Below are 25,600 nucleotides of genomic sequence, written 5' to 3'. Positions count from 1 at the left end.
ATATTCTACACTTCTTTTTTTCTTTTTTCTTTTTGTGGTTGCAGGTTTAGTCTTTTCCTTTATGTTCGTTAATTACTGATCTTCACTACTGTATTAAATAGTTCAATTTTTTATATATAAAATATTATACGCCCAACGGATGTTCTCGAGCGAATAATAATCTTAGCATTTCATTTTATTTGATTTGATACAATTATTTTCAGCTAAGGTATGCTATTGTTCCTCTAACTTTATATGATCCATTAATTTTATAAAGTATTTTTTTTAGTAGTCTAACCCTTACACTATTAACTTCAAATGATTATTTTTGCACCAATCATTTGTTTTTTTAAGTTAAACTTAATATATTAAAATTTAAGAATATTTTATTAATATTTAAAAGTTTAATGTAACATTTTTTTGTATTGAAACTAAAAATGTTAAAATTAAAGGATTTTAAATACATTTTATAAAATTAGAAAACTAAAATAAAGCTTTGTGTAAAGTTCAAAAAACTAAGATAATACTTTAACCCTTATTTCCTATTGTCTAGTAGCAAACTTTTCCTGATTAGATAAAAATAATGTTTCATAAAAAGAATTATAAAATGAAGCCCTTGAAAGCTTTAAAAGTGGAAGGATGTTAGGGTTATTGACATGGAAGTTGGAAGATGACATTATCATACTTTATATATGCTTGTATAAATTTATTTACGATGCCAAGATTTTGAGAGAATAACCGCATGCTCGTAACGTACTATATTATTTAATTATAAGCCTCATTTATTAAAAATATAGAATATTATTAATGACTTATATAATAATAATAATAATAATAATAATAATAATAATAATAATAATAATAATAATAATAATAATAATAATGTGAATACAATAACATCGAGCATCTTAATTAAGAAATGGAAATTTGAAAATGACGTTTTCTTTACCGAAACCAAACACGTCCGTGATAATTAGGTTTGCTCTATCTTGCTGATCGCATTAGTTTTGCAGTTCTTCGCACGGGCTAGGCAATTAATTAATTTTTTTTAAAGAATGATAGCCGGAAGAGAAAAAAATTAGTCCCTTTTTATACATATAGGATATTTAATTTATTATGTCTTTCCCATTTTGTCTTTATTTAAATGTTAGTTTATTTTGCTTAAGTTACACTGTATCAGTTTAAACGAGGGAAAATTAAAAAAAAATTATTTCTGAACAGAACTAATGAGCTTTTAAACATATTCATGATTTTATATATAGTTTGTGAGGTAATATTAGAAGTGTCTTATTGGGGTTGGGAGGGGGGGAGAGGGAAGCATCACTGCTGGTTGCCGCACCGGCCATGAACCAGAACCATATTGTAAGAATTGTTAAAAAAAACAATAAATAAGAAATATGAAGCATGCATGAAATATTTAGCTTTTCCTTCTCCAATTATTCCTTTTTATGGGCTTATTTAATTCATTTTCACCTCATTCTTAGAATAAAGAGGTTTAGTTAAATTTGCATATCAATTATCTCTATACATTCTACAACAAGCTTGTAGATTTAAAGTAACTACTCTTGTTTAGACTTATATATATATATATATTTATATTTATAAAACTAAAATATTTTTTGATAATAATAAAACTAAAATATTAAACTCCATTTCTATAGAGGGAAAGATACAAAACAAAGATATGAAGATTATTTTACTTTAGATATTTAAAACAAATGAAATATCTCCATTCGGATATTTGTATTTTCTTTCCTTGTTTTCAAATATTGCTCTACTTAATTGACCTTTCATTGATAACTTTTCGTTTCTGCATCACCGTCTATTATATCCTTAATTTTATTCTTCAGAGATTGTGACATGTTTCCTGTATCCAATCTATACTGTACTTTAGTTATTATCATCAATGGTCAATATAAAATATATAAGAATGTCGAGAACCACATTATTTACAAATTTACAAATAAATGAATAGTGCAACAATATATCTTTTAGGTTCTAATAATATAGACTCTTTCCATTAAAAAATGTAAGGTATTTTTAACCGAACTTCATCCTTTAATAAAGTAGTTACATATTTTCAAACTAACCTTATCTTTTCATATTTACCCCTATTAAGTACCTTATAATAAATATAAAATTATTATAAATAGGAGAATTTTTGAAAAGAAGATAATGATTACACCTTAAAAAATTAAAAATATCTTTTTAATTTTTCAAAAAATGTCTTATATTTTCGAATGGAGCGAGTATGTATATGCACACAAATGCATAAGAATGATAGAGAACACATATTTGTTATATTAATTGACTTTTTTTGGCAAACATTAGTTGACTTATTATTATACTATTTATTGACTGTTAATTCGCCCTTACAAATGTTCATGTACTTACACTTCAGCCTAAATTCAATACTATCCGTATTTATTATAAATATTGAGACACCAAAACATATTTCTCTTCTAACAAATGTTTTTTTTTTCCTTTCTATTTTATTTTATTCAGTATAATCCGAACGAGAAGAAAATCGATCAGTATATCATATATTACAAAGAATAGAAGGTTGTAAAAAATAATTATTGTATACAACCTCTTGTTTTGTTCAATATACAAAAATAAAACAAAAAAAAAAGGCTAACCTTACAGATTACAACATACATTTTTTAATTCCTTTGAGCTCCAAGCCGGCCGATCGATCGAATTGTATGAAAACAACTAACAAATTCAATTGATGGCTTGATCAAAGAACAATTAAAATTGTCAAGAACTATGTTCCGTGCTACTACTCTTCTTGGGTACCTGCAGCAACGTCATCGATTACGTGTATGAAGAAAGAAAAAAGTCAATGAAAATACGAGCAAAATGAATATAGAGGAAAATTAAAAAAAAAAGCCAAAAAAAGTGACAGAGAATATACGACCTTTTTCAAATACTTCTTATGGAGTTTCATTGCTCCAGTGCAAGCCTTCTTGGCATCTAGATTGCCAGTCATGTCATTCAATATCTGAAAATAATAATATTAATAATAATTACAAAAAAGGATTAAAATGTCATAGAATATAATTAAATAAATGAAAGTGAAAACTAATTATTTAATTCCAAGTTTTGATTTAGTAGTAGCTCAATTCTTCATTGATACGACTTAATTTCTATATTTTTGATTCATTTAATAAACTCAATCCCCGATATATAATAACTGATTTGTATTGAATTGAAATTGAAGAATTGAATTTTAATTGAGTCATATCACATGAAATGAGTGACAATAAATTAAAGTTTGGAGATTGAACTAGAAGAATGAGATGATGAGGAAGTGATTGAAATGAAAGCAAACCTTGACGACATCGTCAAGGCCTCGAGCTTCAGTGAGAAGTTTAGCGCTCTTATCTTTCAAAACGCTGGCAACGAGGAAGACAGAGATGGGAAGAGGAGCTTCAGAATGATTCTTCAACTTGTCTCTCTCGTATTTCCCACACTGACTCTTGGACTTGGCTTTTCTCTTCAATTCCTCTGGCTTCTCACAGTCTGAGTCTGGCTCTTCGTACATCATGAACAAGTCTGGATCATACTCCAGAGCCCACATCATCTGTTCATCATCATCACATGTTATATTCAAGAACGTAACATACATGAACTATTTATTCAATATTCGTTCTTTAATAATTACCTCCCAAAGGTAGAGAGAATCGCAAAACGAGAATTCTCGGCGAAACAAAACCATGAGCATTCGGAAAGCGAACAGATAGTCACCTCCACCTAGATGTTCTGCATATACAAACACAGGCCCTTGATCATCATTTTCTTATTATTTTATAATTAATTCTTTGATTTTTTTTTTATTATACGTTATTAGATACCCAAGTGTTCGTGGAGTTTTGGATCAAGGACTTGAGTGATTGAAGCCAAAGTGCTGAGTTGTGACTCCACACCAACTGAGCTATCAGTGCATCTGAAATTCCCTCGCTTTGTAGAAATTCAAGAAAAGAACACTTAGGATACAATTAAAATGATCATACGTTTAAATGAGGAATAATAATATTTAAATGAAGTTTAATTACTTACCAATCTGCGCATTAGACGTTCAAAGCACCAAAAGGCATCACCTTCATCATCCAAAAGCATTATCATAGGGGAACACAGGTCACTCATTCCTGCATTATTCTAAGTTGCATGTAAACAAATAATTCGATTTATTTTTATTTCTTCAAATTAAGGATACTTCTAGGCAACTATATAAGTAACTTGAATAGTATTCTAAATAAATAATTATTTTCCATAAAGGAATTAAATTAGCTTATGAAGGTTCTCCTTCATTATTGCCTATATATTGTGCTAATATATATTCAAAACAAATCAGTAACATATTACATACATATGGAACTGTGTGTATAACTCACTTCATTTTGTTTCTGTCTACATATACAAGAGCAAGACATACGATATGAAAGCGATCTCATGTAAACGTATAGAACAAAATTTTCAAGTCTTAAATATATGTATTATATATCAGCCCTGATTAATGGATTAATTATCAAATAAATACTGACCTTGACAATAACCAACATCAGTATCGACCCAAGCATAAACGGCGAGAATATCCCACAGTTTTGCCAAGTTCTCTTGCTTCTCGTAAAACACCAAAGTTCTATCAGTACGAAGAACGTCGAGTCCTGACAAAAGAAACAAGGTCATCACACACAAACACATGTACGTGTAATATCATAATATATGCATACATGTAAGGAAATTACAGCGAGACCTATTTGATGGAGAGTTAACATCCACTGAATGATTCTCTTGTCTGTGACCCTTTCTAAATTAGTTGCAGCGTCGGAGGTAAGAGGAGCTGCATTATCTGGAGGAGGAATAACGGCACCGTTTCCTGGGTTTGTTTCTAACAGAACTAAAGGATCTTGAATGGGTTGCCCTTCTTCAGTGATTACAGGCGCTGTTATGAATTTTCCACTTCCTATAAGAGGAAACAGTTGGTGGCAAACTTCCTTCCACGTATTATATTGCACCCTATATATACAGTAATCATTCATGAATTAACAAACCTTGTGTATATAGAGAGGTTTAAGGATATGTCACTTGGATAAAACCCGTCTCCATAGACTTTAACTTGATGTAAGTATGTAACTGATCAATCTTTAATTTTTTGAATTGTTTATTGGGATTGAGTTGTAATGTGTGTTAAGATTCAGGGGACTGAGTTTCAATTGCGTGAATATTATATGCATGATCTCAGTTGTGCCAAGCTAATTAAAGATTAAGAACTAAGTTATAATCGATTCAAAATTAGAAGAATGAGATAATTAATTTTTTCATTGATTAATTACCTTCGGCGCTGTCTTATCTGATTTCTTTCTTCTGTTGAACTGTTTGGGTCATAGCAGCCAAGAAGAAATTCCCAAACTTCTCCCCTGATTGCCGGATGAATTCCCTGGATATGGTTAATTTCAAAAGCAAAATATAGTAAATGACTGATTCAAGTTTAATTAATTTTCTGGTCTTCATTATATGTAAGGATATTACATAGAACCACAGAGAAAGAAAGCATTTTTTTTTCATTTTAACTATGAAGAAAACAGATGATATCATATTTTCGCTTCAAAACCCACAGAAAATGAAGCATACATTGTGAAACCCTTGATCGGAAAGCTTTGAAAGAATGACTCAAACCGAGTTTCATATGCTCGTACGTACGTACGTACGTGTGAGTGTGTGTGTGTGTGTGTGTGTAGAAGAAGTAGTTGAATCATATAAATGGTATTACCCCGCGTTGGATTCGGCTCAATGTCTTGCCTATATCCAGATATCCATCTGGATTAAATGCCGCCTGCCATTTTCTTACACTTAGTGTTTTTCCAGCCTGCACCACATAAACAAAATATTAATATCGCCAAGTATTACAGGGTTAAAGATAGATGTAAATTAATTAATTAATCTCAACTTTCTTATTAGCTCGATCAAGGTATATGCTTTTGTTTATGACAAGTTATTGTAGACTCAAGTGGTGGTCAGAACATTCACATGATCTATATATATAAATTCTTTGAATCTGAATTAATTTGACTTTGAAGCTAGTTAGACTCTTAAAGCATTCATGATCGATCAATTGTTAAATAAAGAATCCCACCTTCTTAAAGGCTGACTATATTATTTAATTCGATCTCAAACTGATCAGATCACATGCATAATTAAGAAGCAAACATCAGTTTTCCTTCAGCCCAAAACATTGTGTTCAACATTGGAAGAATTTATCCAGATCAGGATACTTATTCATTGCTATATGCAAAAAATAAAATAAAATGAATTATCAAACATAATTCACCTTCTTTGATTTAATTTGTAAACTAAAACACACACACACACCCACCCACCAAAAAACCGAGATGAAGAAATGAAACCTTGATCTTAAATCTGGTCTTGGGGACATCATCAATGCACTCAGGCCGGATTTCATAGTAAGAATCAGCTGGCTCTCCATTGTCTGATCTCCACATCCCAAAGCACGAAAATGATTCTCAAAAAAAAAAAAAAAGACCAAAGCAGTGTTTTATTAAAAATAATTAAAAAAAAATCAAATAACCTTGCCAGAATCTCTCTGGACCCCCTTGAAACAACAATATCAAGCAAACCCAGAAACTTAAAAAAAAAATGTTCAATATCTCTTTACAGAAGAATTCAAAGGGATCCAGGTAATAGGTGTTAGGCAAGACCAAGCTTCGAATTGAAACAACGTCGAAGGGAACAATTTTTTTTCGGTTTTCTTTTTTTTTTCCTTAATTTTTTTATGCAAAATCTATGGCATTTTGATGATCATTAGTGTTTGAAAGGGAGGAGTAATACCCTGTTCAAGGGGTGAGATAGATGATTCACAACCTCACGACCATAATTCACTGGCCTGCGTGTATTTGCTAATTTTTTTCTTCCTCTTTCTATTAGTAATTTCCAATTTTGTTTTTTTATCTATATGTAATTTAGAGTTTCCTATTTCTAAATTTACTTCTTTCTTCCGCTTCATTTTTTAGTGAGTTAAATACATTTACATGTAGAAATAAAGATACGTATAAATTACCCAAAAGAGAGAAAGTAAAGTGCATAAATAGACTTGTGCATTCTGGGTGTTTTGTTTGGATGGTCAAAAAAAATTGAAGTTAAGGCATGACCTACGCAGGGTTGGTTTTTGTTAGCCAACCTTTTCGCTGGAGTAAAATTAATTAGCTTGGCATGATTATTTTTCATTTTTTCTTTTTTGAGAAATAAGTAAAAACTAGGAGCCTAGGAGACTATATATCTTTCACGAAGTCTGAAAATAGTTTAATATATTAGTTTATTGGTATTAATTGATGTTTAAGGCTTAACAAAAAAAATAGCGGCAAGAGCAACCTAATTTGGCGCCAGTTAAGTTGAGAGGGATTGGCCAAACTATAGTTAGAAAAAAAAAAAAAGTAAATATATGATGTATCGTGAGCAATTTTTTCCTAGAAATCTTGTGTATATAGCATTAGCATTTAATAATTGATGATCATTTTTACAGGAGATCAAAACTATATATGTTAATAATGATGATAAAGAGTTTTGAGCAATGAAACAGTGAGGGCATGCAAGATCAGGTATTGGAAACCCCAAAGCACAAGACATGAACATTCTGGTGACACTGAAGCAAAGCATAAACCCACAGGCCAAGTTACATACGTACATATATATATATATATATATATGTAAAAGCAACCAAAGATTCAAAAGAGACTTAAACAAAAAATATAAAAGTGAACCTTATGCTTTGCACTGGAATCAAAGAAAACCTCAGGGAGAGGAAGGGAATAAGAAAAAGTTGCAAAAACAGCTTCCTCCTCACTGTTCCTCTGACACCTACTTATTAAATCCCCTTGCCATGCATGGACGGTCCTCATCATCACATCATCATCCCCAACTAGCTTCAACCATTTTTTGCTTCCTTCTCAGTTTTGCCTTCTCAGAGGATGGGTAAGAGTTACGAAGCAGTTCATGGAGTGTTGGCAGTGTTGTGTTTGGTGTTGTTGGTGGAGAAGAGTGGTGCGTATGAGTTCATAGTTGGCGGACAAAAGGGTTGGACTGTTCCAAGCGACCCAAATTTCAACCCTTACAATACTTGGGCTGAAAAGAGCCGTTTTCAGATAGGCGACTCCTTAGGTGATGAGTCCTGAATATCTTAATGTCTTGTTCTGTGAGTGTGTATTCGTTCTCATAATCTTCATTTGTTTTGATGATAATATAAACGCAGTGTTCAACTACAATTCTGGGCAAGACTCGGTGCTGGAAGTGAAGAGTGAAGACTACAGCAATTGCAACACCGATGCGCCAATTGCGAAGTACACGGACGGCCACACAGTGTACAAGTTCAATCACTCTGGCCATCACTTCTTCATCAGTGGAAATAGAGATAATTGCCTCAAGAATGAGAAGCTTGTCATAGTTGTGTTGGCTAATAGGAGCAGTAACAACACCCAACAAGCACCCACACCTGCTCCTTCTCCTTTAGCTTCTTCATCAACCTCGGCTCCATCAACACCACCTTCTTCTGCCACTTATCCTCCATCACCACCGCCTTCTTCCGCTGCCTCACCTCCGTCCCCACCACCGTCCACAGCTTCATCTCCTCCAGCACCATCACCGACCACTGGGACAACCCCCACGCCTGCTCCCGTTAGTGGGCCTCCATCTCATGCCAACGGTGCTTCTTCAATCTTTTGCACCTTTGCTGGAACTGCTGGAGCATTCGTCGTTTCAACTCTGATTTTATCTTTCTAAGTATAAGATTATAAATATGACGGACTGAGTATGATTTTCTTCTGTCTCCTTTTTTCTTGCTTGTCATGGTGTTCTATGCCGTGAGTTCCGTAATGCCCTCTGGGACATTTACTTGTGACGATATTTGATACATAAGAGGACAATAATGTATGTACCCTTTTGTGTGCTTCTCATTCTTCATTTGATGCAAGAACACTGTAAATGTTGCAATGAAATAATACCAGCTTTTTGTGGGTATCATTTTATTAACTTAACGCACTGCCTTAGATCATTGGAATCAAAAGGAGGTTATGAATCATGAAAAAAGGTAATGAAGATGACTAGAAATAAAATAAAAGGCCGAAACACATTGCCATAAATCTTAATTACCATATCTATCTCATGCCATATCTGCTTGCCTTCCTCAACCATTAAAACATGAACAAGGATTTAGGGGCAGGAGATACTGAATGCATAATAGAGCTTGCAATTTAACTCTTGGGCAATCACTGGAAAATTACATTTTAAAGCTTTTATTTATAAAGAAAACAAACTGCTATAAAAGACATTTCTAGGGAAGTTGGGTGTAGCAAAATCAGAAGTCCTATGTTCTATGCTAGACAAATTTCTCGCCAATATATCAAAAATTTTTCCCAATCTCAACTTTTTTCATTATTCTAAAAGTGTTGTGCAGAATCGAGTCCAGAATTCCAGCTACCTGGAACCATAGAGAACACTAGTCAACAATCAACAATAGTTAGAGTACAATTAATACATGGCATGGAAACATAATCTGACATACTAACCGTGAAAACACCCCCAATAATAGCACAGACATTCGTAATGAAGTGTGAAAAAGACTTCTGATTTTCTGTTATCAAGACCTGGTAAAGATAATAAGAAGTAAATATAAAAGAAGAGAGCATGCTGCGTAAAGGAAGAAATTAACTGGAAATTAAGAGATGAAATTATTCAGATGCCATTCACATACCTGCATGGGAGAAAGCTCAAGGTGGAACTTAACAACGGGAATATGTAAACTCTGAGCAAGACTGCTGTGCGCTGTATACTCATACTCCTCAATTATTTTATAATCCTTCCTAGTTATCACCTCTGTTTTAACAATCTGAAGATAATGCTCAATCTGCAGACACAGATCTCACAGCTTGTAACGTGGTTATTTGACAAAATATCCAGGTACAAGAGATTCCACAGTTTCTGCACTACGTAATAATCAAATCCACACAGAAGGAAATAGAGAACCAAATCCGGATCAACAAAAGATTACAGCTGGCTTCAAAACTGGAATGTGTTATTTCAATGAAAGAAATGTACCTGAGAAGTGAGTTTCTGAATCATTCAATAAGTTCTTGGGCCCATTAAACAGAGATTAAGGGTGCGTGCAAAACCAACATCCAAACAAATTTAGGATGAACAAGTTGACGCTTCTTGAAGAGAGTAAGGAATGCATTTGAAGATTTGGGGAGGCTCTTGCGGCAAGATTGGATGGAGGTTAAGGGAGATAGATGAAGGGGAAGAAATCATTTCATTGAAACCTTCCCAAATTTTGGGAGGTTCTTATAAGGAGAGGAGAAAGGAGTTTTCAACTAACTCTTCGAATCAAATCTGATCAACTTTCATGTTTTTTGAATTTTTCCTATTTGCATGATTTTGGAGGAAAAATAAACATAGATTGCTCCCTTCATGGGATTTCAATATTTAAAGCAATAGAGTGATCATCTAAACAAAGGATAAATTTGTAAAAGTTATCATAGTATACTATCAAGTTAAATTTCAGAGCGTTGTTTATTCAATAAATTTCAAGCAGAGTGAATGGCCAAAATTTTGCCAGAGAAAAGAGAACAACCGCAAATCCAGATTTATAGGACAATTACAGTGTTATATAGACTCTAGACTTAGCAAGTTTTGTAGCCCTCCAAGACATCCGTGCAATCTATATTGTATCGTGCTCTATAAAACAGTGAAACATGAGGAAGCCATACCGAGACTCCAATAGCAAAATTGATATTATATTAAAAGTGTTAATAGGGAAGTTAAACTTACAGTAACATTTGCTCCTAAATCGCGATTATTGATGAAGGTTCGGCCATTCAGCCTGTCATGGCTAATACCAATAAGAGGTATTAAGCGTTTTACATCCTTCATAACTCTAGGTGAGATTCTTCTTCCAAAAGACAAGTGGTGTATGACATGGGACATGTTCATTTGAGAAGCATCAAAAGAATGGGCATCAGATCGAGCTGAAATGATTAAATTTCCTGGAACCTGCAGACAGAAAAACAGCTTATATTTAATTTTCAGTCATCATAAATAGGTCAGATTCCCCATCTCTTCCATTTTCTGTGACTAATATTAACAGCTGAAGGATCAATTACAACTTACAAGCAAAAGAAATATCCAGATAAAAAAGCTAGGAATATAAGCTATCGGCTTCTTCCAGTGAAAAAATGTAGGGCATCTATATATCTATGACTGCATTTGAATTATAAGAAGCAACAAAGGAGCCTTTCTTTTCAGAAGAGCAAAATGTCTACAGTTTACCTTCTTCACACGCACATATCCTTCAATCCTGCATCCCCCTGATGATGGTGCTGGTCTTTTTGCATGCTCTCTAGTTGCATTGGATTTATCCTCCAAAGCCAGCTTCCGAGATTCATTTGGCAAAGATGCCACTAAATTTTCCATCGTCTGCAGTGAAGAAACTTCACTTCATTTCATATTTCATTCTTTTGAAGGTAAGCATAGATGTTTAATAATTACAATCGGGTAGTTTAATTTTGAGGTTAAACATGATTGGGATTTCACTAATTCAAAGTTAACACAGCATGTAGCAATGTACCTTGACCAAGCTGTCTGTATCTCGATCTCCATAATATGACTCATGGTCATGATGTCCATGGTCATTTCTGAGAATCATACAAATACAAAAAGTAAGATTTATTAAGAAAATCCAAAGTTTATTAAAAAAAATGCAGATTAAGGAGACAGTATCCATGATGCACAAAGAGAAAAGCAAACAATATGTCAATTGATCATGAAGTAATTGCTGAAAGGAGAAGCGTTGGGTACTTAGCCTTATATATACTTTTTTCCAATTAAATCAAGCCATGTAGATTTTAATCTATTAATAATATTAATAACAAGAGTTTGTCATAGAATAAATAATCTAAAAAATCCACATGTCTTGATTTAATTGGAAACAAGCATTTTAAGTATGTAAGGCTAAGTATATAAGTTTTTTTTCCTTAAAAACCTATAAACATAATGGACCACCAAAAAAAAAAAAAGTGACATTCTCTACCTGTAATTGATAAATGGAGTAGTTTAAGGAGATAAAATCCCAATAGCTGGTAAAGTCATCTTTAAGTCCCACCACATGTGCCATCCACAAAAAATTTCAAGTTCTAAAATGAAGCTTTCAAGGGCAACATACAATTTTATGACACAATGGTCAATTCCTTTTCAACTCTTTCTAACCATCACTTACATCTTTATGCCCCATTACTATTGATTTTTTTGTTTGCCCTTCATAACTATTCACTAATCGCATTCCAAAATGCAATTTGGTTCCTTTTCCACTGGTTTTTTGATAAAAAATATCATAAGGAAAACGTAATATAATTAAGTGATTGAATAAGCACAAAATACCCAAATGGCCGGGGAGAATAGCACATGGACAGGTTTACTGTTACGCATTCCAGAGCAAAAGAAAGATGAAAGAAGTATCATCCTTAAGGATAGAACAATAGAACTATGCATTATAAGGCATCAATATGTATGTTATTATGCATATATGTGAATGATTGGTGAACTTAAAGCCAAAAAAAGTCACGTAATTGAAAGTCATGTGCATTTTTTTTTTTTTTGAACAAAATTGAAAGTCATGTGTATGTTATCGTGAGCATGTGTGGAAAAACATGCTACAGAAATGTGACAGGGGGAAAAGCAATGATAATACAGCAAGATGATATTATTACCTAACATCAGTTCCTTTACGAAAGATGCGAATAGAGGGATACCCTTGTATGTGATTCCTGGACATTCATAATGATATACAATAAATGTCAATAGAAGCACAGTTGAAAATAACAAGAGGGCAGAGAAATTAGCAAACTAAAACAAAAGATGACAAATTAACCTGAAGAACAATATACCACCCACACACGTAAGTTTTTAGGTCCTTCACAACTTTGGGGGTAACCACAATAATGGACCAACATGTACTTTTCTTCCAAGTTTCTATTTTGGAAACTTAAACCCAGTAATAAGGCAATTATCACCCATTTTTCTTTCACATATCTTTCTTCCTTCCCCCCTTTTCCACCAAACAAAGTGTAAGCTTGCACTACGCAATTAGTGTTATTGATTACATTAACAGCCATCTCAATACTTATGCTCATGGTAAACCGTGTTACACTGTCTCAGTTTCAACGACCAATGACATAAAGAATGAAGAAATTTAGATTTCTGTTAATAATTGATAATTGATAATTGAAAGGAGATAAAGTAGGAAAGGACTTAAGAAAATCAGTGGCAAGAATTAAATCCACACAGAAAAAAATAACTATAAAATCTAACTAGAAAAGTTTACAAATTTAGTAGTACCTCCTACACAAGTCACCTTCTTGAGTGCAGTCAACCTTCCCCAAAAGAATACGCCCATCCATTTCTGGGTCATATCTATGCAAATGTAATCATTCATGTTGGATCATGTTGGGTACCGGATTAGCAAGTGAAAATAAGACATCTCAAGCAATTCCAAATAAGGGGAGGACGAAATAAACCTTCTAAAATGTAATTTCAAAGAAATGATAGGAAAAATGGATCAATAATACAGTACCTTTCTCTTATTATCTTAGCAGCCTTCTCCCATGAGGGTTTCTGAGAAGAGAGACAAGAACAAATTCATAACAAACTAAATAGCTATCAACAAAACCATCATCCATAAAAAATATTACTATCAGATGATTACCAAACGTTGGCTCCAGTAGCACCAAGGAGCATAAAAATTTACAACCAAAATTGGATACCTGCAAAGACATTATTTAGATATGTAACCTGCAATTAGCAATTGGAAGGGGGGGGGGAACCCAGTGGGGCAGGGGGGTTAATTTTGAGATTCAGATTTGCCCCACTCACTGATGAGCGTATTTATCAAAGTTACTTGCTGAGAGCAAAACAGATCCTTCGGTGGACTCTTCATCTCCTTCAACATCATGCTTAATGTAGGTTGAAACTGGTCCTGAATGAAACTCAGAGCCAATGGGTCTCAAATGTGAATCAATAGAAAACTTGCGAACTGTTTTTGTTATATTCAGCCTGTTCTGAAAATAAGAGATCATAGATTAAGGACAAGGGATGAAACATCAAGAAATAAGCATCAGAATATGTGAGCATAACTGAACAGGAAAATGATGAAGCACATGTATGAAAATTGGAACTCAGCTATTACAATTATAGAATGATAACATATGAAAAAAGTGCTAAAATGATTTTTAGGAGTTCTGTGTCCATATCAAGTGCTTGTGATCTTTGGAAACTCTGGGCTAATGGGCGACTGACAAAAATGTGTACCATATAATTTTAGAAGTCATACAATGAACTCTTAAAAAACTTACAGCCAACAATTCCAAGTTGAAGCAATGTTCTATTGGAACCAATAAAACCAATTTCTATTTGTTGATAGTAGGTTGCTTACCGAATTGACATGTTACATAAGTAAGCTCCCTTAGTTATAAATGGTTCATCATGTTTAACAGATGTTAATGATCTAATAAACAAGATATCATGGCCTATGTGACTTTAATCGAATTAAAATATTAAGTAACTTCAGATATTGAAACTACTTTCACCATTTAATTGGAGGAGGGGACTTTACATTAGTCGAATAAGGGAGTGTGTTTCAATTGTTTAAGAACCCAAAGTGAGAAAAGTTTTTTAAAACAGAAGCACGTCTCTTTTGTAACAAATAATCAGATGTAACCAATGAAATGGTAGAAACTTACTGTCCCTAACACGTCGCTCACATCAACTGATGCAAACTCACATGAGAGCGCAGGAAAACTACAAGAGAATGCAGAGCCATCAGCCATCAACAATTAAGAGAGTTTATAAATTATAAATGTGAACAGTGATTCACACACAATGTCTTTTATTGATCATATTGTAAAACCCCATCTCACTCCCCTCTGAACGTTCAATCATATGATGATAAGCAAGCCTAATTTGATAGAAGGCTATTCATACACCCAGTTTACAAAGGAGTTTAAAGGCGTGAAAAGATTATAGCATCTGAAGTTCAGAACATTATCACAGAGCACTAAACTATTAACCTCTCTCCATTCTAGGAAAGCATTTTTCTTTCACAATGTCAAGCTACCAATAATTTTCATCAATAATTTGCTTAGAAATTGATGAAGAAAAGATAAAGTCACTGTTACACTCCCTAACGTATGTATGATCATAAATATTTCATCACAGTTTTGCATCCTTGAAAAAGAAGAACACAAAACAGAAATAAGCATACCTACTTTTTGCAGTATGCTGAGGTCATGTGATGAAAATCCATGATGCAGCAATACATTATGTGTTCAAGATGTGAATGCAGATAGCAGAGGGAAATGTAGTGTGTAATAGAAGGAAATATACAAGATACTTAAGTTGATTTCTACCTGATATTGAAATCTATACGTAAAAAGTCCCCATCAGAACTCCTGTCAACAATCACAGATGTAGAGGTGCTGATAGTCAAATAATTATTTAGTTCCTGCAATCAAGTTTGCACAATATGGATCGGGTAAGTTTTGACAACCAATTATAAGAAAGAAATTTGACAGGATCACATAATAAAAAACATCATGAGGATGAATGCTCTGAGGCAGAACAGTATATATCACCAAGTATCAATCTAGAATCAATACACATGTTCTATGATTTCCATGATGAACATTACAACTATAATGATGTAATATTACAACTATAATGATGTAATAAACTGACCATTCCAAATAAAAACATCATAGAGAGAGCTGCTATAATAGATAATCCTGCTCCTGATACTGATGCCTCAGTCAAATCTCTTGGAATTTTTCTGCAAAGAAAGCAACATATACATGCTTATACTAAGGAAACTCACAAAATATTATTAAAACAATTCATCAGACATCTCAAGTGCACGAGCAACACTATCATTTACTAAGACTTTTGTCTCCTCAAGCAATATTACAATGCATCTTCAATTAACATATCAACACTAAAACACTGGTTTTATTATTCTCTTAAGCGGATATGATAGAGGTCAGCTATCAACAGCATATTGCAAAACATAAGAGTAGAAGGGTTTGAGAACTAATTAGTCAATTACTAGGTTGTGCTAATGGAAGGTTCCATGAATGGTAACCCTCCAAGCACTTGCATTAGCCAACTATAGGCTAGCTTCAACTGCCAAGTTTTATTGAGATTGACATGGTTGCTGATGGCAGATACTTCCCTTTACTTTCTGCTTCAACAGTCAGGTAATTGACAAGTTTTTAAACTTGTAATGGACACATCTTACTGCAGGAGGGCGGGATAAGAAGACAAATTCTAAGCCAACAAATAACAGCAAAGATCACGCGTCAACGCATCTCAGGCATCTGCATGAGAATAATCACAACTACGCTCCACAGACCCTCCCCCCAAATAGAGAACAGATAATAAAATAAAGCTTACTATTTGCACACTTGATGAATGAACCTATTGGGGGGCAAAAGATGCCACTAATAGCACATAGTGGTAAACAGTACTCTGGACAGGGAAGATAAACCAGCCATTGGCAGTTGGAGCCCACACGCGGAAACCAACTACCAAAACCATTAAGTGATTGATATAATCACATTCCTAACACAAACAAGCTCGCATTACTCCCCTACAGCCCTCTCCTTCCCCCAAACACGCAGCAGGCATCCTCAGCAGCGCGTACGGGTGAAACTTGATTGCACAATGATAAATTGCTTCATTCTTTTCGTCAGGTTGACCCTTCAGAAAAGCTAATATCCGTATGTATGGCCATCTCTCAAAATATAATACATATGCCGGCATCATGATTAACAAACCCGACATTGAAAATGGCGCTTGAATACACGTTTTCGATGCATTCACATACAACCATTTGAAGCACAGACGCAAAATTCGCGAATAGGGGAATCAAGGAATTGAAAACATAGAGGGGCAATCCTGACCGGTAAAAATCGACGGATTTGAGTTTGCTCGCAGTAATCATGGCTGCTGAAGTATAATTTGACAGGAACAAGACAATGCGATAAGCAGAGGGAAATGCTCAAATCGCAGGGATCTAGAGCATAACAGATCGAAGCAGCTACAGCCAGAGCCCCGCTTCCCTTTCCGAAGCCTGCCAAGTGTCAACAACGAATCTGAGTGCGCGTGAATGATGTTTGATTTACAGGAAAATAGAAACAAAAAATAAAAAAGTGTGAAGGAGAGGATGAACTACTGCGTTTCGCCCGCAGGATCTCGAATATTCTCTAGAGTTTTACCGTGGCCGTTGGATTACAGTGCTATTCTTTCCATTTTTACAAAAGCACATGGTGTCCTCGTACGCTTTAATTGAAAGACTGATTGGGATTCAAACTAATTCATATCAGGAATTTAAAATGAAAATCAAGACATCCAAGTAAATTGGCACAAATAGTTGAACCAAGTATTTAGTGACTATGACTATGCTTTTTTTTTTTTTTTTGCTTTGAATTCCCCAAAACCATGGCTCTTAATAAAATCAAAAGAGTGCCTTTTAATACATTCCATTAAAAAGTTGCCTTACACACACACACACACAAATATACATACATTAATACAATCTATTAAAAAGTTTACATCACTTAATTTGGCTTTTAATCACCTAAATTTCTATAGTCTATTTTTAGAACGTGGTGTGAAAATGAGATCACTTAACAAATGCGTGCTTTTTGTGTAATGCTAAATGGGCCAAAACTTTTTTGACCAACAAACGGGCCTAAACACATCATCCAAAATTATAGCCCAAGATGAAGCCCAAGACAAGTTTAGCTAAAAAGAAAAAAGACCAGGCCCACAAAACTCTAAAAAGGCGTTATTCCATTATATGCTCTTGTCTGGTGCGTTGAAAAATATATCCATGACTTGCTGAAAGGAAACGGTGATATCGTGAAAAGGAAGCTATAGGTTCAGATAAAGCAGGATATTTTATTTTGGTAAAAACTAGCGATAAGGTTAGTCAAAAGTTATAATTAAATATTATATTTACTACTTACGAGGCACTAAGCAGCGCATCTGGTGTAGTGGTATCATAGTACCCTCCCACGGTACTGACCGGGGTTCGATTCCCCGGATGCGCATTCAAGATTCTCCTTTTGATGCTGTTTATTACTTCGAAACAGTTGATTGCATTACTGTTACGATCGCTCTTTGTGGTCTTAATGAGCCAAAAAAGTAGACCCCCAAAAGAATCAAATGCTCAACAATGAGCCAAGTTATACTAGTGCCCCTAGGAAAAGGTTCTGTAAAGTTATGATATATCTTGGTGCTGTTTTAATTAAATTCAAAGAAATAAATTTATAAACAATTTATCTTTTTGGATACGATTATGGGTGAACAAAATTGAATTTGATGTATTTGATTTTGTTCATTCGAATTTTTATTTAAGAAAATTAGGTTGAGATCAGTTCAATTTGGCCTAAAATTTTAAAATCAAATAGATCAAACTAATTGAATTACCGTACACACACATACATATATTATTAACTTATAAATGGTATGTATATATAGTTTAGTACTTTATTTTATTTATACTTTAAAAAAAGTATATACATCTATTTTCAGAGGAAATTAAAAGAGCTTTTTTTGTTATTTATGGTTTCAAGAGTCCTGGTGAGACATGGTTATCAAGCAATTTTTTTAAAATATAAGTTATGGGTTAGAGAATTAATTATAAAATCTGGTTTCACTTAGTAGTTGTGTGAAGTTGAGATGTTAGCACAAAAATGGAATTGTCCCTACTTTGATACGGATTTAATGTTTGTGATCTTCTTATAGAAGAGCTAATAGATTTACATTTGAGGGAAGTTTGGCTTGACTTTTGAGATTTTAAATTAATATGTGATATCCTCTTTTACTGTTTTTTTTTTTTGAAATAATTCACTTGGTATTGACCCTTCGGGCTGACTAATCGGGATTCGAGGGAAACAGTTCTGGGTGGCTAGGTTCCAGCCCCCTCCCAAGTGGCCCTGCAGGGGATCTACCAAGCTCAGCCCCAATCACCTTTGAATCAGGAACCCTTTGGTATTTTATTACTTTTTCACATACACCAATGGAAGTAGAAGGAAGAATAATGCAAGAAATTTTTTTCAAATAAAATAATATATTTAGTTAAAAGTGACATCTCGACAAAGCCCTTCGCTATATATAACATGATTATATGTAGCTTGACATGTTTTGTTGTTCCCATCTCATGCATGCACCATTCGTCTCTATCCTCACTTGATGATTCAATATGCACGGTAACCTCCCTTAGCTTGATGATCATATCATATCTAGGCCTTCAAATGATTTTCATGCACTAATCTACCTACCTAGCTACCTATATAAAAATAACACGGCAGCAATGCTAGAGTTAGTCAGTATAACCACATTCAGGTTTTAAAAAGTATAATTTAGTTAGATCTCAAAATTAACAAGAACTACTAAAGTATACATCCAGGTTTATAGAATACTTACATTTATTTCTTTTAAAAACATAGTTTTATTGAATTCCTTCTACTTAACTCACCAATCTTAATTATTTAACACACACACATATATTCAAATGATTATAATTCACTCAACATTTTGAGTCTGCGTTCTCTGTTGATTTTTCTTTCCATTTCCTATGTTAGCTTCCCGTGCTTTCTGTGAGAGTATGTCCTGCTTCTGCGTATGTATGTTAAAGTAAAGATAGACACACCCCCCCCCTGAAACCCACCTTACTATATTTATATCTATCTAGCAAATACATTCATACATGTATATATACACGTGAGAGAGAGAGAGAGAGAGAGAGAGAGAGAGAGTTTCAAAAGTTGCATAGACAGGATCGAACTAAAAAGCAGTTGTATATATATAATCAGCACTATATAAATAGAGATCTAGAGAGAGAGGATGAAGTTAATCAAGTTATGTATGTAATCCACAAACATAGATAAAGGAAATGAGCATAGGCTCTTTCACTGCATTCATGTACTGTGCCTCCCTTTCGAATCCACTCTTTTCTGTCTGAGCAACTACCTTTCTGCTACAAAAATCCAAACACAGAGAAATTAAACCAACTTGTTAATTAATTAGCAAGAAAATCTTATTTCAGTCTTAAGAAAGGTGTATATGGAACGAGCAGAAGAAGGATGTATATTAAAACAAAGAAATGGTGATGTGGTAGAGAGGAAGACAGAAAAGTAAAACCTTCAAACTGGTGACGAGAGGAGAAGTTGCAGTGTCTTGAAGCACATCATCAACAATCAAATTAACTGATGCGTGGGCCTTCTTCCTCTTCCTGAAATTAGTCGTACTAAAGCTGACATTTTTATTCACAGAAAAGTCCTCACGAGTTTGATCGTCACTGTAAGTGACTTTTTTGGCAGCCAAATTCAAAGAAGTAGCATCAGAAAGTAGTGAGGAGGAGTTATAATTATGAACAACAGAAGATATAGACGAAGAAGACTTATTGTGGTTGTTAAAGAAATCTTCGAAGTATGCAGTCCAGCCACTCTCCTCCTCAGGAGACTCATTAATATTTGCAGAAGAGAAACCAGATTTGCTTTTGGAGCTCATTGAGCACAAAACCAAGAGAGCTTGGTCGCTAGCTCTCAAGTGTCAAGTCTCTCAAAGGAAGCATATATAGGAGAGAATATCCGTAATAATTCTCTACCTGTACCTATAAATGAGATCTGTTATTGTAAAACTACAGTAACCCAACAGTTTTTTGTTTTATTTAATTTTTCATTTTTATATAAAGAAAAATGCGGGGCCTGCACTTGAAAAATGTGATGTAAGACGCATAGTATGGGATGAATAAGGGGCTCAAAGTTAAAAAAAAAAAAAAGTGGCTATGAGTGTGAGCTTAATTTAGACAAACTGTAAAAAACTTATATACACCTACTGAAATTTTTTTTTGTATGAAAAAAATTCTAAATAAACAGATTGCTTGTATCTACCCATAATATGTACTTTTAAAATGCATGTAATTGTAATAAATTCTAAACTAAAACACATTATTAAAAGTTTGCATTTGAGAGCATTTTTTTTATTTTTCTTATTTTTTACTTTATATATTTTTATTAAAATTTTGTAACTTCACTTGTCTGTTTTTTAAATTGAACTCATGAAATTCTTTCATCATATCCCTTCAAACCAAGAAGATCGGGTTAATACGGCCTCTCATTTTAATTTACGGGGTTTAAAGTCTGTTACGGAAAATAATTCATAAAAGAAATATGGGAATAACATTAGAAACGATGAAGACTTTGCTTTGGAATCTTGAGGGGTGGGTCATAGAAGTTTGTAGAAGTTAAAATAATGCTGAGAGACATAGCTAGGGATCCTTGGTTGGCAATATGTGATGAGGGCGACAGGGCACGCACCAACATTGATTTGCCAAATAAATTTTCCTAAGGTGGGACTTAAGTTCCTCTAATTCGTGAAGAGAAAAATAGAGTAATATATTAATGTTATATTTTTTGGGACTTGGGGCTCAGTGTCGGAACCAGTCTGATATTTTGCCGTGTAGGACAGAGGGACTGAGTTATGAATTCTTAGAATCAAGAAGCAATATGTGTGAAGTGACGCAGGGAAACAGGAAGACTTTTGGTGTTGAAGACAAAAGACAAGACAGTCACTTCTTTATTAACACACCAATCTGATTTTAATTCATTTCTACGTACTATATTTCCTCTTCTCAGTCTCTTTGTAGTTCCTTAGCTTAGCTTCGTGATATTATTCATGTCTTTCTTTTTTTTTTAATTTACTGATTACGATATATGGTTTATTTATTAGAATGGCCAAGCTATATATCTCGGCATATAACTATTGTGATATTTTCACATCTTTGTATTCTTAATAGATAAACTCCATACGTAATGTTTATATTATTAACCTAATTATAGTGGCCCTTGTGTATTTAGATGGGAGCCACATTGTACATGATATGTGAGCAATGTGTCTTCCTCTAACTTGCATAATTATTTCACAATAAACCCATTTAAAATATACTTAATATCTTTCTTTCTTGTAAATCACATCCATATTCACTGTGGAACTACAGTGAAAAAATATCTAAGCTAACACTCACTGACACTAATGCAAATTTTATGACGGTACTCCTCATCCCGGGTTTGAGCCTTCGGCAACTTTTGTTGTTGGGTTTGATTTTTTTAAGTTTTGTTTTGCCTTTTAAAATATAAATTAATGAAAATAAATAAATATCTATATAAAAGAATAAGTATAGGCATGATTACATTAAATTTCATTAAAATCTCTCCCGATGAGGACCTGACATGGCATGCACACAAATTGATTCGCTATAGAAAATTATTTGTTAATCAAGGGTTACGTTGTATTAAAAATTAACCAATAAATTCTCATTAATTAGCTTGGCATCATGAGCTAATATGCTAAAACCACCCCTTTTCAACATTATCAAAATTAGAGAACACATGAGCGAATCAGAATTTAATTGTCTTCTTAGATCACGTTTTTTCAAAGAGGCTAATTATTGTTCCGACTGGCTTACTCATCGGGCAGGGCTATAGTTATGCTGGGATCATTGACGACCCACCCACTAAATGCATGAATCTTTTGTTAATTAGTTGATTTGATCTAGTCTTTTTACACTTTACACGATTTTGATCGTGACCATGTAATTCAAAAAAGAATTGGCGCGCCATTATAGGCTCCACGTATATCATATATTAGTAAAAATGGTTAGTGAGGGGCAAGGTCATCTCTACGTGAGGGACATTATTTTCCATATTAATGTTAATTAGTTTGGAGCTTAAACCAGGAAACTGATTAATTTAATTAATTGTTGTCAATGACCTAATTATTTGTGGAAAGGCTTATGAGTGGAGCCCCATCACTAATCATGATATCGTTGAAAAAGCTGATATCCTACTAATACTCAAAGGCCTTTTCGCTTTCAAATTCCAGCTTGTGGTCAAAGGTTAAGAAAACAGCTCATATTGATGGTCATTAAATTATGTAAGCACTTTATCTACACATTCACAAAAAGATAAGAGAACTCGCAGTTTTGATTCATAGCATCATCATTACAACCTGATAATATAATTAAAGCAAAAATGAACCTATCTCCCGTATTTCACTGCTGCCTTTTCACTATGTTTTCGTTTTATAAACTCTCTCTCTCTCTCTCTCTCTCTCACCCACCCACCCCCTCCCCTCATAGTTAATTCGGTGGCTTCAATTCTTCTTTTTCTCATATCACGTATATGAGACTAGTCTCTGCTAAAATTTAATACGAAAACGACTTGGATATTGATAAATAATGATATATATCCTTCCCTTTCAATTCCTCCAAACTACAAAATGTGAAAGAAACGTTGTGACTTTCCTAACCATGTTTCAAACTACGAGGAAGATATATATCATCTGGCATCTTCTTGAAATCCTGTTTGGCCTTTTGCGACTTTTAAATTTCTTTTATATTTTCTTTTTATTGTAGTGAAGGATCTGATTCTTACAGAGAGAACTACGAGAGTCATGTGTCGTCTCAATTAAATTGCGTTAGCTGGCCACAGGAACACTGGGTTGAATTTCTTAATTAGTACTTGTGGAATCTTTTTATTTATTTCTTTATTTCTGTTGGGAAGAATTCTTAAATCTTGCTAAGATTAACTCTGCTGGGCGATTTTAATCATAAATAGCAATATATTTTAATTTAGTACTTGAACATGACACAGTACATATAATATTCTGTTTTCCCCACAAGAAAGTCTGGCTAGTCAAGATCATATTCATTAGGGTTTAAGACGAGTTTACAACTTAAAAAATATTTATAAATTATTTACTAAAAAAGCCTTTGCATGCATGCCTAGTAGAGCATTGTGTTAGGTCTAAGCTAAATTCAAGACCAGTTTTTTTATATGACTTATTTTTTAATTGCTTGCAAGTATTCTTCTATTAAAAGCAGTTTTATTTAAGATACAATCAGGTATTAAATGTAAGCATTTATCTTAGCAAGGCTTTTAAACCTTGATTTGGTTAATTCAGTTTTAAGCACTGTTGGACACAATATTAGAGGTAACATTTTTAAAGGCATTTTTTTTACAGCCACACAGTTTTCATCCTAAGACTATGGAAATTAACACGCATTAATCTCACTAGCAACCTTGTTTTTGTTGAAAGAAATGCTAAAATTTTGAAGCCTATTGGTTGTAAATGATCAGGGTTGATACTGATCAAACACCACATGTATGATGATGTCAAATCAACAGTACATGGCAGGAAAACCACTTTCCCGAGAAACAAACAGGAGCTTTAAATGCAGCTTAAGATTGGTCCCTTTCTCTCTAGGGTTTTGCTGTCCATGAAAAAAAATGCAGGTCCACGAGATTGATGAATCCCAAAATGATGATCATCATTTTGGAAAGCCAGTGTTAATCATATTATGCCTAAGGCTTCGATAGTGTGTCAGTGTGTGACCATACACCAGAAATTCCCAAGAATCTCCTATAAAATTTTACCATTATTAAGCCCCTAGCTCATTCTTTTAGAAATGTTAAATCACTGATGTAGACTTTCGTTGTTACATTGTTTTCCAACCCAAACAAAGATGTGTAGAGATGAGGGCTTCCGTTTAGATTTGGACCGTCAAAAGACTTAAAAAAATTATTAAAAATAAAAATTATAAAATTTTAATAAATATTTTTTATTATCAATTTGAACAATACAAAATTAATTTAGATAATCCAATTTAATATTAAAATTTTTACAATTTTGATAAATTGACCATCTAAATATACTCTAGACAATCTAAATTTAAAATTTTTAACTATAAAATTTTTCTAAAAAAATTTTTTTTGAAAAATGATAGTTTCGGAATTATCTTTGTTTTTAATATTATACTCATCAAAATAAAAATTTATAAAAAAATAATATTAAATGTAGACTGTCAAAAATACACCTAAATAGTCAATTTATAAAAATTTTACTAATATTCAATTGAAACATCCAAATTAAATATATATTATTCAGGTTGAAAATAAGATAAATTTATTCAAAATTTTTATATCATAAAAAATTTATAATTTTATTTGCAAATAATAAAAAATTTAATCTAGACGATATAAGTCTAAGTACCCTGATGCTCATTAGAGTATTTAGCACTGAAACCAATTTCTAGAGATGAGATGAGATATGCATTAATTTAACCCGAGAGGTCCTATATTGACCGATACGGACTTTGCTACACATATAGATGATGGGGAAATAATAATTATTTTATACATGACTAAGGAAAGCTAAAACCAAAAGGGCTAAATTTAGAGAGTTTTATTTTCTGCAACTCTGTTAGGCCAGTTTGGCTTAAAATAAAGGGAATATTCAAATGGGTGGATTCCATGGGATGATCCGAAAGCAAGATTTTTGTCATTGCATATGCTGTATTATTTTCTAAAACGACAAAAGTTTTGTTTATTCATTGAATAGTGTAATCCAAGAACTGAATATATAGTTGTGATCAAGTGGCTTATAGTTAGAACCAAGCATAATAATAATGAGTATATAATTGGAGCCTCCACCATAGAAG

At 33.4% G+C, this 25,600-nt stretch overlaps 3 protein-coding genes and 1 non-coding gene across 4 annotated transcripts; 2 read left to right on the top strand and 2 right to left on the bottom strand.

Moving 5' to 3' along the window:
- Nucleotides 1-2,611: 2,611 nt before the first annotated feature.
- On the bottom strand, nucleotides 2,612-6,496 carry LOC129312440 (rab GTPase-activating protein 22-like). Its single transcript, XM_054955065.1, has 11 exons — nucleotides 6,390-6,496; nucleotides 5,756-5,851; nucleotides 5,319-5,422; nucleotides 4,739-5,001; nucleotides 4,527-4,649; nucleotides 4,042-4,130; nucleotides 3,837-3,942; nucleotides 3,647-3,744; nucleotides 3,314-3,565; nucleotides 2,900-2,983; nucleotides 2,612-2,778 (listed from the first exon to the last, which is right to left on the bottom strand). Exons 1-11 carry the CDS (start codon nucleotides 6,483-6,485, stop codon nucleotides 2,740-2,742), a joined length of 1,350 nt encoding a protein of 449 aa, XP_054811040.1. The 5' UTR covers nucleotides 6,486-6,496; the 3' UTR covers nucleotides 2,612-2,739.
- Nucleotides 6,497-7,891: 1,395 nt separating this feature from the next.
- On the top strand, nucleotides 7,892-9,015 carry LOC129313465 (early nodulin-like protein 1). The gene is made up of 2 exons (XM_054956606.1): nucleotides 7,892-8,157; nucleotides 8,249-9,015. The coding sequence occupies exons 1-2, from the start codon at nucleotides 7,968-7,970 to the stop codon at nucleotides 8,773-8,775; spliced, it is 717 nt and encodes a 238-aa protein (XP_054812581.1). The 5' UTR covers nucleotides 7,892-7,967; the 3' UTR covers nucleotides 8,776-9,015.
- Nucleotides 9,016-9,107: 92 nt separating this feature from the next.
- On the bottom strand, nucleotides 9,108-17,228 carry LOC129313464 (protein disulfide-isomerase 5-4-like). Its single transcript, XM_054956605.1, has 15 exons — nucleotides 16,995-17,228; nucleotides 15,775-15,865; nucleotides 15,447-15,541; nucleotides 14,781-14,838; nucleotides 13,915-14,099; nucleotides 13,748-13,805; nucleotides 13,616-13,656; nucleotides 13,381-13,455; nucleotides 12,753-12,809; nucleotides 11,615-11,681; nucleotides 11,317-11,463; nucleotides 10,819-11,040; nucleotides 9,746-9,898; nucleotides 9,561-9,638; nucleotides 9,108-9,472 (listed from the first exon to the last, which is right to left on the bottom strand). Exons 1-15 carry the CDS (start codon nucleotides 17,033-17,035, stop codon nucleotides 9,395-9,397), a joined length of 1,446 nt encoding a protein of 481 aa, XP_054812580.1. The 5' UTR covers nucleotides 17,036-17,228; the 3' UTR covers nucleotides 9,108-9,394.
- An 847-nt stretch (nucleotides 17,229-18,075) lies between these two features.
- On the top strand, nucleotides 18,076-18,146 carry TRNAG-CCC (transfer RNA glycine (anticodon CCC)). Its single transcript has one exon. It is a non-coding gene; the product is annotated as a tRNA-Gly (tRNA).
- Nucleotides 18,147-25,600: the final 7,454 nt, after the last annotated feature.

Source organism: Prosopis cineraria, unplaced genomic scaffold, assembly GCF_029017545.1.
Source record: "Prosopis cineraria cultivar Desert tree isolate PC_DT_omini unplaced genomic scaffold, ASM2901754v1 PC6, whole genome shotgun sequence".
Classification (NCBI taxonomy): domain Eukaryota; kingdom Viridiplantae; phylum Streptophyta; class Magnoliopsida; order Fabales; family Fabaceae; genus Prosopis; species Prosopis cineraria.
Note: the sequence above shows the minus strand (reverse complement) of the source record. Positions and strands in the feature narration are given on the sequence as shown.